The following is a 16,317-nucleotide window of genomic DNA, read 5'->3' as shown; positions in this document are numbered from 1 at the left end:
TAGCATTGATCAAGGTAATTTTTTCCTTCCTTTCCTTTCTCGGCTTTCTCCCCTGTACCCAGTTCTGGGTTAAAAAGCAAACAAATACAACAAACAAAACAAAAAAAAAAAGCACCAAAACTTTAAAATTCTTTGTGATACAGCCTGGAACTACTGTAAATAGTAGCACATGCAGTTTTATTTTTCCTATTTTCCCCTCCTCCCAGAGGAAATGTCTGACAGTGGAAGGCACCCTGACTGTCCTCAGTGAGAGGTTTCAGAATTTTGACCTGTTCTTGAAACAGGATCCTTTTGCTCTGAACAGAGCAAGCAGTGAGGTTAACACAAGTCTGGCTGTCCTGTCCCTTGATGCTGGCCAGGATCTGAGCAGTTGATGGCATCGTACGCCCCCGCACTCAAGCAGATCCGCGAGGTGAAGAAAAGCAGTTTTTATTTAACAAAGCTGATTATTTTCTTATGATAGCTAATTGTTATTTTAGACTTATCCCCCCCTCGTGCTGTGGAACTGCAAATAGATTTAAATACCATATGTGTGTTCATCCCTCATAACAAGAGTTATCCTTCACAGAAGGATTTATGCATGAATCTTTGCAGATACTGAAGAGCTGCCAAATCAACTTATTTACCAGATCAGTATAAAAAAATATTTTTCTATGTGCTGTACAATATGCAGTCATGGAGTATTTTAGCACTTTTTGCCTTATTCAAGTGCTTTAGCTGTGCATGCGTGAGGGAAGAGGTATCATTAGGATTCAGAGCTGACGTCTGTTCTCAGAGCTCAATCATGCTGATTTTCTGGTAGCATTCGAAATGGGGGTTCACATCAAAGGCAACCATATTGCTAAGAGTTTAGAAACCTAAAATTAAACATGTGGAACATTGTGTGAATACACAAATGCCTGATTTATCCATCTACTGTACAATTACAGTAACTAGATGTGTAACACACAAGAAGTGTCAGAATTACTCCTATTCATACAGCTGACTTGAAATTTGAAACAGTAAGACGGGAATCCTTGCGTCAGATGGTCTAAAAGACAACCAAGTAGCTGGAAATACATGTTAGCAGAAAAGATACTTTGGTACAAGACAGGACATCCGCTTGTTGATCTTAATAAGTGTTAATATATTTAATTATAGACTCAGCACTGTGGGACATGTTACAGCAGTTTGGATTCTGATCAAATGCTTTCCTGCACCTCTTGCGTGGTTTTGGTGATACTGGGCCAGACTGTGGCATTCTAGGAGTACCAGTTGGAAAACATGGGATCTGGTATTTCTGTAAATGCCAACTACAAGTACTCTCTACAGAAGTCTGAAAATGGTGAGTGATTCTTTGAAATGTAACCTTTCCCTGTCTGTTCCTGCACATGCTGCTGGAAGGTTGTGGTGGGATGTGTTTCATTTCCAGATTCTCATTTTTCTCAATAGTCCTGAGAGGAGGTTATGTCTTTTGGACATTCCTGTGATGAGGAATTTCAGATGTCATGCAGAAAGCCCACACTAGGCTTGAGGAAACATCAGCTGTTCAGATAAACAATACAAATCTGACCAGAAAGGAAGCAGCAAAAAGCCTTTCTGTTGGAACTAACATCAGACAAACCAATCAATTTCTGGCTAATGCGTGTGTGTTGTAACCTCATGTGCTGTCAGGGTGATAGATGATGATAGCACACTGCTCCTTTTGCTGGACCTGCCACTTAAAGACTATATTCGGGTGCAGAACTGATAAAGCAGCAACATTATCTCTAGCTATCTGCCTTTATTTCTGCAGTGTCTTATAAAGAAATCATACTCTGCTGGCACTTGCCATGCAGGAGACGTGGCAAGATTATTCTGGTACACAATTGCTTTGGTTATAAATGGTTTCAGAGAAAGAAGACAGTATTTGTTGACAGTTGATTTGTGAACTTTAGTGCTAGCATAAACAGGCATAATTGAGTTCAAGTGCTGCCACTTTGGCATGCTTTTCAGTTTACATGATGAGGTATGATTCCGTTTACTACTTGGATCCTCATAAAATAGATTGTATTATTTCAAAGAATATGTTTTTTGTTTATACACGTGGAGTCTTGACTACCAGTTTCTGCTCGGGATTCACTTGAAGGACACCTGACTCCTGCTGCAGTATTTGGATACTGTATCCTCTGTTAAGGGAATGTAACCTGTTTAGAAGTTAGGTATTTTAGAGTGATTGTGACTATGGCTTTGGCTGCATGCCAGCCAAATTGCTGCAGAGAGAGTAAGGCAGCTGGTGTGGAGGCTGCTACAAAGGAGGCTTGAAGAGGTAGCACTGGGGGAGCGCAATCTACAGAAAAAACAGTCAGCCTTTTTTCGTTTCCTCAGAGCCCAGCAGATCAGAAGGCACTTTTTCAGCCCAGGCAAAAACTAACACAAGTTATTCTTGAATTAAGGCTAACCAAATCTTACTTCCTTGTCCATGCCTACACTGTGACTCAGTTCCTCATCTGCACAACAGCAACAGCTCCTTCCTTGCCATGTTTTGCACCTCCTAATGGTTTTACAGTAGTATAAACTAGAAGGATTCTTACATTCAATACGTAAGCCATCAGAATATCTTCAGGTAAAGGTCAAGAAGTGTTTCACGCTGAAGTACATAGGAAATTAATAATACAAGATAATTAATTGAATGTGTTGTCTGTGTCTCTTACCAGAACTTAGAAGCCTCTGGGGCAAGGGTGAGAGGTATCAGTCAAGATTTTCCACCCCGTGCACCCCATTGCTCTTCCTGCTCTGGTGAACACAGCACTGCTCTCACAGACCATGTGCCAAGGGAATGCAAGTTTCTGCAGCTGTGCTAACTGTAGTGTCTGTTTGATTTTGGGGCCAGCCTCTAGGCAGAGCAGTTGTCCTTCCCCTAGCTGAAGCTTGATACAAAGAAGCTCTGTTAGGAAATGCTTTAAATGCAGGGCTCTAAATGAGAACAAGAAGGGACACAGAGCCTGATAAAAAGAGGTGCCAACTAGTAAAAGGCAATGTAAAGTAACCAGACAGTTCAAATAGTGGTAAGACCAGCTAAGGTAGATATAAGTGCTCCTAGAGAAGTACAATGTTTGGCTGCAGAATTCAGAGAAGTAAATCGGAAATTGTACCAGTGTACTTTGCTTTAAAGCACACACCCCAACTGAAATGATCTTGTAATGAAAATTGCTGGAACTGGAGACGTGCAGAGGAATTATGTGTTAAACACCAGGTAGTATGGCCATCGTTTGGACGGAAGAGCCTGGTGACAGTGTTGGCTGTGGATTGAACCATGAAACCACTTGGAAACCCCTGGCCTTTCATTCCTTCTGTCATTAAGCAGATGAAGAGCTGGTTTTCCCCTTTCTCTTTATTTTACTCCAAGATAATGAAACATTAACATTTAGACTAACACAGATCACTTCCTGATGTTCGACCACAAATGCAGAAGCTGAGGTACTTATTTGGCTTAAAGGAAGGGGGGAAAAATTTTTTTTTAGTTTTAAGGTTATGGAAAGGGACTCAGTGTCTTGTTTTATTCTCCAACATTTTGCATGGTCTCAGTCAAGTGCCTGGCCCAAAGCCTAGACTGTAAGGAGGGATATGAAAATGATGACAGTAGATAGAAGGGATTCATCTGTCTGTTGACGCTGAAGGATGTATACAGACATGCAGGCAACAGTAAATTGTTAACATGCTGAAGATCTGGTATTGATAGAAGTACTTCAGAGATCTCTGGGCAGGGTGAGATCACCTCTCGAAATAGAGTGAAAAGATGTGGGTGTTCTGTTATACTTAATGTTTAGGCATCAGAACACCTTTTCTGAAAACTTCCTCCTGGAAGAGAAAGATCTCTCTTCAGCTGTAAAGGTCAGGAAAGGAGCATAGCAGGGTGGTATCTCAGCTGGTGCAGCAACTGAAGCTCAGCAGGTTGCTCTGGTTTTGTTCCCTAGCTTTCAAGGCAGCTGTTCTGATCCAAAGGTGGTATCGGCGCTATGTTGCTCGCCTGGAAATGCGCCGACGGTGCACTTGGAGAATCTTTCAATCCATTGAGTATGCCTGTGAGCAGGATCAGATCAAGGTAAGGTGACAAAGAAAGGAGTACACGGGGAAAATTCTCTCTCCGTGAGGATGAGCCAATGACAAACTTTTTGTAAGGCAGGAATAGGCAGCTTCTTCCTGTGTGAGTGTGCAACACGTAGAATATCACAATTTCTAGGACACTGTAACCTATGAATCAGGAAAAACTTCTTTACAGAAAGGGTTGTTAAGCACCGGAATAGGATCCCCATGGAGGTGGTTGAGTCACCATCCCTGAATGTGTTTAAAAACCCTTTGGATGTGGTGCTCAGGGACATAATTTAGTGGAGGGTTGATAGGGTAGTATGGTTAGGTTGTGGTTGGACTTGATGATCTTCAAGGTCTTTTCCAATCTGAGCAATTCTGTGATTCTATAGATGGAAAGAAAAAAAAAACATTTTCCTGAGGGTCTGCAGGAACTGCTTCTGTAAAAGTAGCTAGAGGTGAATGGAGCAGTCTGGGGAGGAAAGAACATCATGTATTAGGGAGGTAAAGTAATCTCCATGCATCAAGAATTTTACAACTTTGCATTAAATGTGGAGGGGGTTGTTATTTGTGGATATGGAATATTATTTGTTTGGGTTTTGGTTTTTATTTAGTAAACTCTGTCTCATATGGAACTAATTCTCTCTTCCCTCTTAGGGGAACGTTCCTGGCCTGCCATTATTAGTCATTCTGGTAGGCAGGGCCTCCTCTCTGAATTCTCTGCCATGAGGATGCTGGCTTTGCCACTCGTTTCTGGCTGCTGGCTGATAGCCCTGCAAGTGCTTCAGGGCTGAGTTTCCTGCCTCCTTTTTACGTAAAGATTTCCTACCTGGTTGTGTGATATAACCCTAAGAAATTAGCCTTGAAACAAGCCCTAAGGAGCATTTAAAATCACAAGCCCTTTCCTGAGTCTGAATACAAGAGCCAATCCTCATTGGATTGCTTCGTTTAATTTTATTTAACATTCTCTTCTATCACTGCCTTTCTGCCAAGCAGGGAGAGAGCTTAGGGGTGTTCTTCCATGTGTATGGCTGAAGGGAAAGCTACTACTATTACTTCATTATAAGAAAAACAATACAGAACACATATAGCTTGATTTGTTGTACATGCCAGACAACATGAGAAGGGCAAGGATGATACTTGCAAAAAGAAGATGATGTTAATGTGCCACTCTGTAGAATTTCCAGTGAGCGCTGGGGATATTCCAGAGCAAATTATGATGAGCTTTCTTCTTGCAGCTTCACAACTTCTTCAGTTACCTCATGGACAACTTCACACCAAGCAGCAGTAAAGAAAGTAAGTTTGTATGTGTCTTTTGGAGATCGGGCACCAGCAGCTCAGAAGACTGCACCCTGTCCAGTGCTGCCCTTGGGAAGAGCAAGGCGGGGGGAGAGGGGGCAAGGCATCAGGAAACTGCAGAGTGAATTATATGGAGGTTGTCAGAGCTGTGCAAGGGATGTGGAGCTTCCTATTCCTTAGGAGCTGGAAGGGGGAATAAAACCTTTGTGTGTTTTCTAAGAACAATATTAAAAATCTGCCTTCTTAAAGTAAACCGTGGTAGCCAACGCTTTGCAGAATCCATTTCCGAAGGTACAGAGAAGCTATATCTAGGGAACTGTGCTCCAGAGTATCAACGTTACTTACATTTAGGCTCTCATTGTCTGGGGAAAGAAGTGCTGTTGCAACTAGTACAGTATCTTTCTGAATCTGCAGTGAGCATTACATGTAATTTCCTAATGCTGAGAACTTCCTAAGGAACTTATGTCTGAAATCTGATGGTGCCATGTCAGAATTAGCTATTTATGTAACCTGCTGAAGCACTCATTCCTTCCTTTCAAGCTGGCACCCTTTTTTCTCGGAGTCACCCGATATGTCTTAAAGCAAAGCCCTGACAAGGAAGGGACATATTTTTTTTTCAGTGTCTGTACAAAACGGCACAATAGTGCCCCACTGCTTGAGATGGGCTGTGACATCTTATGGCAATGAAAAAAAACCCATACATACTTATACAAATTTGGGACAATGCTGAGCATGTGAGTGGGTGCAGGCTTAGAAAAACAGTGTGACATGAAACAGCTCATTATACAGTTGTGCTTGCCATTGGAAATACCACTTCATGTAACCATGGCAACCAGTACCCACGTTTTTGTAGAAACTGGTGTAGCTGCCAGCACTGTTTGATGCATAGCATACTTGACTGAACCTTGACCCTGTAGCCCCTTCCTCACTGCAAATTCTGTGGTGTCAGACCAGGAGCTAGCCTCTGCTGCTGCACTAGCCTGAGCAACAGCTTGTCTTTATCAAAATACAAGAATGGCGTATTGAGCCAAATTAACTTTTCCTCATCTCTTTCATTTTAAATAAACAATGAAACCAACCAATCTGCCATCCAGGGGATTTTATCAGTCGCATGTTCATAAGTGGAGAAAGCTTCAAAGAGGCAGAGCTGGAGAAGTACTGTGACTATGAATCCATGGAGGTGCCAGACTCCTACACTGGACCCCGTCTCTCTTTCCCACTCCTTCCTGACCATGCGACTGCCTTGCTGGAAGCTTTCAAACAAAAACAAGTAAGGATGCTGAAAGGAACCACGCTTTCCCCTTTTGCATACAGAGGTGTGGGACAGCTGATTTGTGTTTGGACTGCCCAGCAGCTAAGCTAATTTGAACACAGCAGCTGGCAGGCAGCTAAACCAAGGGTTAGAAATGATCTGGTGGGTATTTTACAGTGCAACTTTTCCTTTCAGAAATACCGTTCTAACAAACTGCAAAATCTTTGTAGGTACGTACCACTGATAACCTTTAGCTTCATTTTAATGGAAAAAAAAACCCACAGTAGTCCATGTTGAAACATTTTCTCCTTTTTTTTTTTTTTTTTTTTTTCCAATGCTTTTATTTGTTTAAAAAAAAAAAAAAAAGTATAGGGTGGCCCAGGTGGAAAGAATTAATAAAAATTGGTTTTTGCTGTGCGTATTTGATTCATGAGATAAAAGTATACATGAAATGGGGAAAGAAAAAAGTCTAAAACTGTTTGGACTGTTTGTTTGTTTGTTTTACACAGAAGTCCAGTACCAATTCAGCAATTGTAACAAGAGAAACCCTTGTATAACTGCAGTGTTCTGTTCCCATCCCTCAGACAATGTGCTGAACAGCAAAATGTGTCAAAGCCTCCCTTACCCAAACAAAACAAGACTTCTAAAAACAAATTCTCTAAAGCCTGTTAAATGCTTTTTCAATGGCCTCCAGCAAACATACTTGTGCAGATCACATGGCAAAACCCGACTTAATGTGAAGAAAGCAAAGAAAAATTTAGAAGATAGCAGCTTCTTACCTGTGATACCAGTCTGGAATTTCTGCTGCTCCAGTGGATGGTGCTGCCTAGTGGATTGCATCCATCACAGGGTGTGAGGGCTTTTGGATATTGTTGCCACCTTTGCTGATGCCAAGGTGAAGCTGCTTTTGCCTGGAATTTGTGTTGTTTTGTTTGCAAGCTGTGACTGTTGTCACAGTGAAAGTTGCATGAGTCTCCCATCCAGGCTATTGCAGAGGGCCCTTGGGGCCTTTGCAGACAGCTGTTACTGTTTGGAAGTCACTGATTTCCTGCTTTAATTCCTTCACTTTCTCCTAGTAGCAGCTCCATGCTCGCTATGTCTTAAACCTTCTACATGAGACCAGGAAGCACCTCAAGCAATTGCCAAACATCAGTCACGTCTCCACCTGCTACAGTGAGGAGGTCACCGTGTGTGGTACGTCTGAGTGGGAAAGCACTGCGCAGTCTTTGGGGAAGAATTCTTGGTGCAAGGGATGGCAAACATATGATTTGGTACCATATGACTGTGGAACATAAATGCAGTCTGCATGTAAAATGTTGCGTTGAGAGGCAGCTGCAGCTTTCTCTGAACTATCTGGGTTTACCATACCATGCTGTATTTGATCTACAGCTTAGACTCTCCTGAACCCTGTAGGCAGCAAGATTCCGTTATGGCCTGGTTTCAGCTTGGATTGGAACAGGAACCTTGAACCTTATGCCAAACCTTGAACTTCCTCCAGTATTTTAGCGGTCATTAATTTATAGAGGAGATACTTTATAGGAAGTTATTTATCTGTATATTTTTCAGTTAAAGGTAAACACATTGTGACTTGTCTTTTTGTGCCTGTTAGGAGACTTGCATGGCCAGCTGGATGACTTGTTCCTCATATTTTATAAGGTAAGCACCTTGTTTGGTGCGGGAGAGGCTGGCCAGACATTATGAGAGCTATCACATGGATCATGCTAAGAAGCATTTGCAAGTTGGGCCCTTAAGATCTAATTCTCCAGGTCAATTTAAATGGCTTTACATAGCTAAAGCTCATTCCTTCACTTACTTTTAAATCTGTGAGAACTGTTGGAACATGCAAATACATTTGGGAAGTGCCAGTGAATGGTTTTTTGGTTTTTTTTTTTTTCTTCTTAAAGTCCTAATACCAATGGCACCGCCTTCTGACTCCCTGTTTTCACTTTTCAGTGCATTTGCCACTGGGAGCCTAGAGGATAAAAATAAGTTAGGCTCTGTTCTATAAGGTAACTTGGGGCAGGAGTAAGAGGGCATGCAGCTGGTGGGAAGGTATATGAGGATCATGGGGAAACCTTTCTTGTAACATAATACCTGTCCTTACTTTTACAGAATGGCCTTCCTTCTCCTTCCAAGTCCTATGTGTTCAATGGGGACTTTGTAGATAGGGGCAAACAGTCCCTTGAGATCCTCATCATCCTCTTTACCTTCCTTTTGATATATCCAAAAGAGGTTCATCTCAATCGTGGGAACCATGAAGACCACATGGTCAACTTACGGTATGAGTTCCTTGTGGGGCTAATGACAATGTCAAGGGTATTGCTGCAAAATCCCACTCAACTTCTGTTCTGTTCCTGCAGGTATGGTTTCACAAAGGAAGTCATGCAGAAATATAAGGTAGGCATGTGTTCGTGTCTTCTGCAGCAAGTGAAATGTGGACATTGAAGGCCTGAGGCTTCATCTTTGCTTTTCTGCCTTGTCCTCCTAGTTGCATGGGAAGAAAATCTTGAAGATGATTCAGAATGTGTTCTGCTGGCTACCTCTGGCCACCCTGATTGATCAGAAAGTCCTTGTTATACATGGGGGTGTCTCTGATACTACTGATTTGGACATGCTTGAGAAAATCCAAAGGAACAAAGTATGTTTTATTTCCTGGATGTTGCAAGAGCAATCTGTGTTGCTGATTTGTGGTTTGAGAGCTTACACCTATGTGTAAACTTGGCTGTTGACAAGAGAAATGTAAAGGATGGTCTTCGTAGTCAAAAAGCGTGTTTGTGTACGGTCTTGGAGGGCACTGATTTCATTTAATAGAATGTGTGCAGGAGATATGAAGGGAAGAAGTGTTACTGACTTCTGGAAGCTGAGAGTATGGTAGCCAGGTAAACGGTGGACAGTTACATTGTTACATGGGTGTGGTGGTATTGACAGTAATAACACAGCAATGACAGGATCTTGTCATCCCATAGGTCATTAGTCTTTTTTTTTCTTTTTCTAAGCACCATATTTCCAGAGGGATTGTGAGAAGTCATTTAATTTATCTGTGTTAAATGCGCTAGCTGAGAAAATACTACTTCCCTTCTCTAAATATAATGGCAAGCACTTGTATTAGTGATTTGTCTTTCCTTCATTCTTCTGTCTTGTTCCAAGTGCAGATTAACTCCATGCAATCTATCTTTTATGAAATTTCTGAGCAGTGTAAAGTCGATGAAGAAGAGATGAATCCATATTCAGGCTGTGTTTGTGGCCCCAGCTTTAAGCCAAGAATGGTACATCTGAGCAAGTAGACTAATAACCTCCTACAATTAATCTCCATTTCATAGCAGCAAAACTAAATGAAGCTTAGTGGCCTTGGTGGCTTGACAGATTTCTGTTTGAAGGTGTTAGAGCTAGAGATCCAGCTTTCCAAGCCATTTAACTATCTGTGCTTTCTCTCCTTCCTCTTGCAGTTTATTTCTGTATTGAGAGGGAAGAAAAGAAAAGAGTCAAACAGAAATGTGGAAATAAAGGAGATAAATGGGGAGAGCCAAGCAAAGCCTGATTCAGCAGGGAATGAGACAACGTCCAGCTTACCCTCACAGCCCCGACCAGCCCAGGCTCCCAGCATGGCCAACAGGGTGGAGTTCTCCAGGTGGGTCCGGCAGACAGTGCAGGAGCAAATCGAGTGGTGCCGCAAGTTGGTGGACATCAGCGATTCAGAGGAGGAGGAGCTCACTTGCTCCAGTTTGGTCTCCTTAACAGATTTGGATGGGCCGTGCTGGACTCGGCAAGAGGAGTGGAAGCAGGTGAGTGGTATAAGCAGGGCTCTGCTTTTGGTGCCTTCCACAGCTTTGTTCTCTGTTCCTTTGAGGAATCTTGCTATAAAATGTGTGGGTCAATGCACAGACCTCTTTGCAAAGAGATTTTTGCTGCTCTGCAAAGTAGAGTTAAGGAGCAAGTCAGTGCTGAAGTGCCATCAGAAGAGCTAATGGATTTTCTGACCAACTGCTCTGTTCTCTGCTCACTGGGGACATTTTGGTGGATTGTTGTACTATTTCCAGCCCATCCTATGGCATAAATCACTAGCAAGTGAAGAGCTGTGCATGAGATTCCTGTAGAATGCAGGCTGTGTGACTGGTGCTAGCTGCTGTTCTGCCATTGCCTTTCTCCTAGCCCTGCACGTCAGCTTCTCCACTGGGTTTTTGGCTGTCTGCACTCCAGGCTCTGTTCCAGCATTTGTACCTAGCACAGCACTCCCCTGTTGTATAAATCAAACTGTTCAGGCACAGAGTGGGGTGAAAGGTTTTTGTGATTCACTGCGGGGGAGATAAATGATAGGCAAGACTGATGATAGAGCCCAGTGCTTGTATCACTTGTAGTGTGTGCATGGGATATTTGAGGCCAGTGCTATGCGTGAACATGTCATTTGCTGACAAGGGAGTTGTGACCTTGGATACTAAGAACAGACTGATTCTCTGGTTTTATCCAAGCTGTACGTTGAGTACGTTGCTCTCAGAGCCTGGGAACTTGATTTCCGCTTTCTGTTGGACCAGACTGTTTGGGAGACTCTTTTGCGTGCTATGAAACCATTGTTCCTCACCACACATCGCAGATGACATCCTGGTATTACACACCTTATCAGCGTAAAGCTGTATATTCAGGTCAGGGTTAAAGAGATTAAACTTTAATCCACGTAGTGGTCACTGAGTCAGCACTTACAGTAGTGGAGGCTGCTGAACATCCAGACTGGCGTGCAAAGGAGTTTAGTACTAAGCTCACTCTTGGTCTGGAGATCTGCTGGGTCCTGGGACATGTTTTGGGCTGCAGGAAGACAGAAAAGTCTCCTTGAAATCCAGCAAGAGCAAAGGGAAAGCTTGAATCAGGCCGAATTCGTGGATCTCTCTCTTCCTCAGGTACTTTTGGTGTGGCTGCAGCTCTGGGTTAACAGTATCATCACTTCTGTGGTGGCTCAGGGCTGTGACAGTCTTGCAGAGCAATATGGAGATTCAGCTGTGATTCAGGAAAGATCTCTGCAATATGGTAGCAGCAGCAGTCCCAGCAGGGATGCAGAGATGGCACTGTATTTGCTTAGTAAATGTCAATGGGTACACATCATTCAGTGAACTGTTCTGATTATTTCAGATTTTAGACATCCTCTGGAGTGACCCCATGCCTCAGGAGGGCTGCAGAGAAAATACGGTGCGAGGTGGCGGCTGCTATTTTGGGCCTGATGTGACAGGGAAGATCCTTGAGAAGTACAACCTGCAGTTCCTCATCCGCTCCCATGAGTGCAAGCAAGATGGCTATGAGTTCTGTCACAACCGGAAGGTTGGTGAGGGGGTGGTGGAAGGATGCTGGGGTTTCCATCCTGCTGTTGTCTCTGTTCTTCATTTCTTCCAGTGTTGTAGGTTGTTGGCTTGGTTTTGTTTTAGTTTTTTTTTTTTTTTTCGAAGTATATATAAAATGATTGAGCAGCCATATTAGGAGTTACTGAAATATGCTACTAGCTGAGTACTTAGTTTGGGGCAGTCAGAAACAGTTTCTCTGTTGCGGAGAACCGTTACACAGGTAAAGCACATTTCTCCGATGTGAGAAAAGACCTGAATTCATTTGTGCAACTGCCTGCAATTAAAGCAGTTTCTGAAAATTAAATACAAAAGAAGTGATAATAAGCTGCTGCCCTAAAGTTTTGCTTTTGGAAGTCAGAGCGACTTCAGTGGCCTCAGCTGAACTGCAGTGGAAGGTGGAAATTTGTGGGGAGAGGGTAGAGAAGCTGCAGAAGCTCAGTATGCGGCGAGGTCGATGTAAGGCTGTTATCACCCCTGAGGAACTCTCACCTCACTCTTTGCTTTCCCTGTGAAAATGTTTCTTTCATCATCTGTTGATTTCAGACAGGATTAATGCACTGTTTTCATGATACCTATATACGTATAACAGAGGATGTACATTCTGACTGTAAATACCTTTCTTTAGGTACTGACCATATTTTCAGCCTCAAACTATTACGAGATTGGCAGCAACAGGGGAGCCTATGTGAAGCTGGGGCCAGACCTGGTGCCCCATTTTGTTCAGTACCAAGCAAACAAGACAGCCCACACCCTCACCATGACTCAAAGGCAAGGCTTTTGTTAATAAGAATTCACCAAGTCAAAATTCCCAAAGGGAAAACTTTGGGAGCTTTCAGAAAGTTTGGTTCCAAAGCTAAACTTTCATAGCTGGACGTTCTAAATCATAGCCCTAAGGGAGGTTCACAAGGGACAAGGAGGAAGCAATTAAGGAAGGTCAAAATAGGTACTGGCTGCTGATTTTCCAGCTTTTCTTTCCAATGTCATGTTTTAACTTTTGACCTTCCTGAAGTTCCTTTCCACTTTGTTACTTCACAAAATTGCACAGCTGCTAAAAGTATATGTAGACTGGTGTGACAGAACAACTGAAACAAAAATACATAAACAGAAACAGGTGTACCACAGTACCAACTGTGGAAGTTTGCTACGATAGGTTGTTTTTCCCTGGACTTGTACTAATTGCTGACAGCTTATATAGGCAAGGACAGGTTTCTGTTGCTTTGGCAGGGGTTTACTGCATCAGCTGTGGGAAATACTGCTCTAGGTATGCAGTGCCTTGTTACGAACACTGCAGAGAAGCAGTAGCTGTGTAGGGCTGTTGTGTGAGGGTGTGAGCAATCCATGGACGTGCCAGAGGAGTGGGATGTGCAGCTTCCCTTGCACTTCATGGCACGTCCTTAAAATGCTTCTTTCTTCTCTGCATGCTTCAGAATCAGCAGAGTAGAGGAGTCAGCCTTCCGAGCCCTGCGGGAAAAGCTGTTTGCTCACACCTCTGCCCTCATCAGTGCATTCAAGCTGTACGATAAAGACAATACAGGTAAATCAGCCATGAGACACTGAGTTAATTCTCTGGTGGGATGAAGTGGAAGAGGTTAAGGTGAGTGCATGTCTGGTTGGGAGATTCTTCACTGACAGCTGTCAGTGACTATCACAGGCTATGTCAGACCTTGCAACAATATTGGTCCCATTTGCTGTTATTCACTCTCTCTTCTGCTTTAATGCCTTATTGTTATGAGGGGGTGTTGGAAGAGAAGCGAGAGATGATGAGCTTAATGTGTAGCAGTTCAAACTTGGTGCAAGGAGAACCTTTTGCACCAGGAGTACTGAGAAAGCACTGTAAAAATGACCTGGAACACATCTGTCACTTGGCTGAGTGGTTTCTAAGCCTCTGCAATCCTAAAGTCTAAAATCTCTTTGAAGTGGAAATTGAGGAATCCCTTTTGTGCCAGCTACCGCTGTCAGTCTTAAGGAGAGAGCTGTGAGTTCATAATACTCAGGCTGCTTTTGCACCAGCCAGGAGAATCAACCAAGCTGAGCGGATCTGTCTGTATGTGCCTTGGGGGAAACAGGGACATGGCAGTCAGCAGAACAGCCTTCCTGTTGGGTATTCCTTCCCAGGCTGTGAAATTGTTCCCACAAGTCCAGTTTAACTCTTAGAGCAACTGCTAAACTGGGAGCTTTTCTACATTCCTGGGTTACTGAGGAACTACTCATGTAGTTGTGCAGGCCACAAGTTGCAGGAAAGGACTGGATACAGGTCACAGATTTGCAATGAAATACACAAAATTAAGTGTTCAGAGGTTTGCAGCTCCACACCCTAATTTGTTGCAATAGTCAAAAGCTTGCTGAGGCTGGTGGGAGCAGAAAGCACTCGTACTGTGCAGTGGCTGCTGTAGGCAGATGTCTGTAAAACTGTGTAAGGCCTTTACATGAACTGAAGTGCTCACAGGTGCCATGGAGAAATGGAGCTGTCTCTGTCAGCAGCGCAGTAGGCTGGGTAAGCATGCTGTTGTAGGTTTTTTGCTTTGGTGGCAGGGAGAGCATTAACTGCTTTTGCTGTGTTACTGCTTCATGACCCTACTAGCTAGCAGGGCACCTTGAGCGTTCTGTTTGGTGCCAACTGTGTTGCAGTTTAGCATAATAGATCTTCTGGGGTTGGTTTCTAGCCTGGCCACATATAGCACCTGGGAGTGACAGTCCTTACATGTTTTCAGCCACTGGTTTCAGTGGTCCCCATGGCTTTCCCCTACAGGAAGGATCACGCTGAGCAACTGGGCAACAGCAGTGGAGTCAGTCTTGCACCTGGGACTGCCGTGGCGGATGTTGAGACCACAGCTGGTGCGCAGCACAGCAGATGGCATGCTGGAGTACAAGTCCTGGCTTGATGATTTGGCCATGGAGCAGAGGAGCCAAGAGGTAAGGCCTCACCCCCTTCTGTCAAAGCAGAGCAGCTCACAAAACCTCAGTGCATTGGGCCAAGCATGGCAGGAAAGGCTAGGAGAGTGGATAGTTCCTGTATAATCCAAAAGCATAATGAAGTCAACAAAGCACTTGCATGAATTTGAGTATTCTAGAGGTGCTTGTTCCATTGTAGAAATGGATGATATGTATGAGATAAAAGCCCAGAGCTAGTTTTGGATACAGGTTTTTGAATAGGAAAACTGTACTCCATTCTGTGATTCACAGCCTTCCTGATTGCACTCAGCAGAAACAACTGCAATGGTTATAGCTTGAGTCCCTTTCTCCTCTGTTGACTTGAGAAAGTGGTACAGTTGGAAGTGACAGGTTGATGGTGTGCTTTAATTCAGAGCTGCATAGAAGGCTGAGACATCATGAACTCATTTCATAACATATACACAGTGCAAAGTGCACTGCTGGCAAACTCCCAAGAGCCATAAACATTTTTAATTATGTGAAGATTTGCAGCTAGTGATCGGAGCAGAAATACAGACCTATTGAAAAGGGTAGAATGAGCATGACAATATGTTGTCTTTCAGCACATCCAGTCGAGCTTGCTGGAAGTTATCTATCGAAACAGATCCAACCTGGAGACCATATTCAGGATCATAGATAGAGATCATTCAGGTAAGGAGGTGTATAAGGTGTGTTGGGCACTGCGTTACATTCCATTCTACTTTTGGTCTTCCTTTAGTATCTACTAAAGGATTCTGATTGAACAGTAAAGGGCATGTATCTTCCTTCTTGTATCAGCCTCAAGAGCTTCTATATTATCAATGCATATGTCCACAAATGAGGCGTTTCAAAGGAATTGTGCAGCTGATTTTCTTTTTCCGGAGGAGTTCAGCAGAAAAAATGGTTATGAGAGCAATGATAATAATACAGCGTCTCTGGGTTCTGAGTTATCTGCTCATGAGCAGTTATCTCCACCAAATCACATTAGGGAGGAGAACGGACAAGTCTTTCTCTTGTTCCCACACATCGTTTTATGTCTCTTTGCCACTTTTATTTTGTAGTTTATCCATTGTTCCCTGTGCTAGGAACTTTAGCTGCAGAATCTGAAAGTCACTTCCTTCCTTTAGGGTAGCAGGCAATGAATCTGAGCAGGTGCTGGCAAGCCTTGTACTGATGCAGCTGTGCCTCTTCTGCCTCACAGGTCTCATCTCATTTGAGGAGTTCCACCAAACCTGGAAGCTGTTCAGCTCCCACATGAACATTGAACTCACAGACGATGGCATCAATGACTTAGTTCGCAGCATTGATTTCAATAAAGATGGAAACATTGACTTCAACGAGTTCCTAGAAGCCTTCCGCCTTGTCAAACAGTCCCAGCAGTGAGAACCCAGGGAAGGTCATCACATCCAATGCCTTGTCTGCAAAGCCAGGACTGCTTCCTACCTAACTGCAGAGCGTGCCCGCAGCTACAAACCAGAGGAAGGG

The 16,317-nt window shown here is 43.4% G+C and overlaps 1 protein-coding gene across 1 annotated transcript; it reads left to right on the top strand.

Annotated features, from left to right (window-relative positions):
* Positions 1-1,263: 1,263 nt before the first annotated feature.
* Positions 1,264-16,215, top strand: PPEF2 (protein phosphatase with EF-hand domain 2; the record flags this gene model as incomplete). Its single annotated transcript, XM_079534098.1, has 15 exons — positions 1,264-1,324; positions 3,936-4,063; positions 5,286-5,343; positions 6,441-6,616; positions 7,678-7,792; positions 8,208-8,254; positions 8,711-8,995; positions 9,087-9,236; positions 10,045-10,380; positions 11,717-11,902; positions 12,548-12,690; positions 13,350-13,456; positions 14,672-14,835; positions 15,417-15,504; positions 16,034-16,215. The coding sequence occupies 15 exons, from the start codon at positions 1,264-1,266 to the stop codon at positions 16,213-16,215; spliced, it is 2,226 nt and encodes a 741-aa protein (XP_079390224.1).
* Positions 16,216-16,317: the final 102 nt, after the last annotated feature.

This window comes from Tetrao urogallus, assembly GCF_951394365.1.
Source record: "Tetrao urogallus genome assembly, chromosome: 4".
NCBI lineage: Eukaryota > Metazoa > Chordata > Aves > Galliformes > Phasianidae > Tetrao > Tetrao urogallus.
The sequence above is the reverse complement of the archived record's forward strand: the minus strand, read 5'-3'. Positions and strand labels throughout refer to the sequence as shown.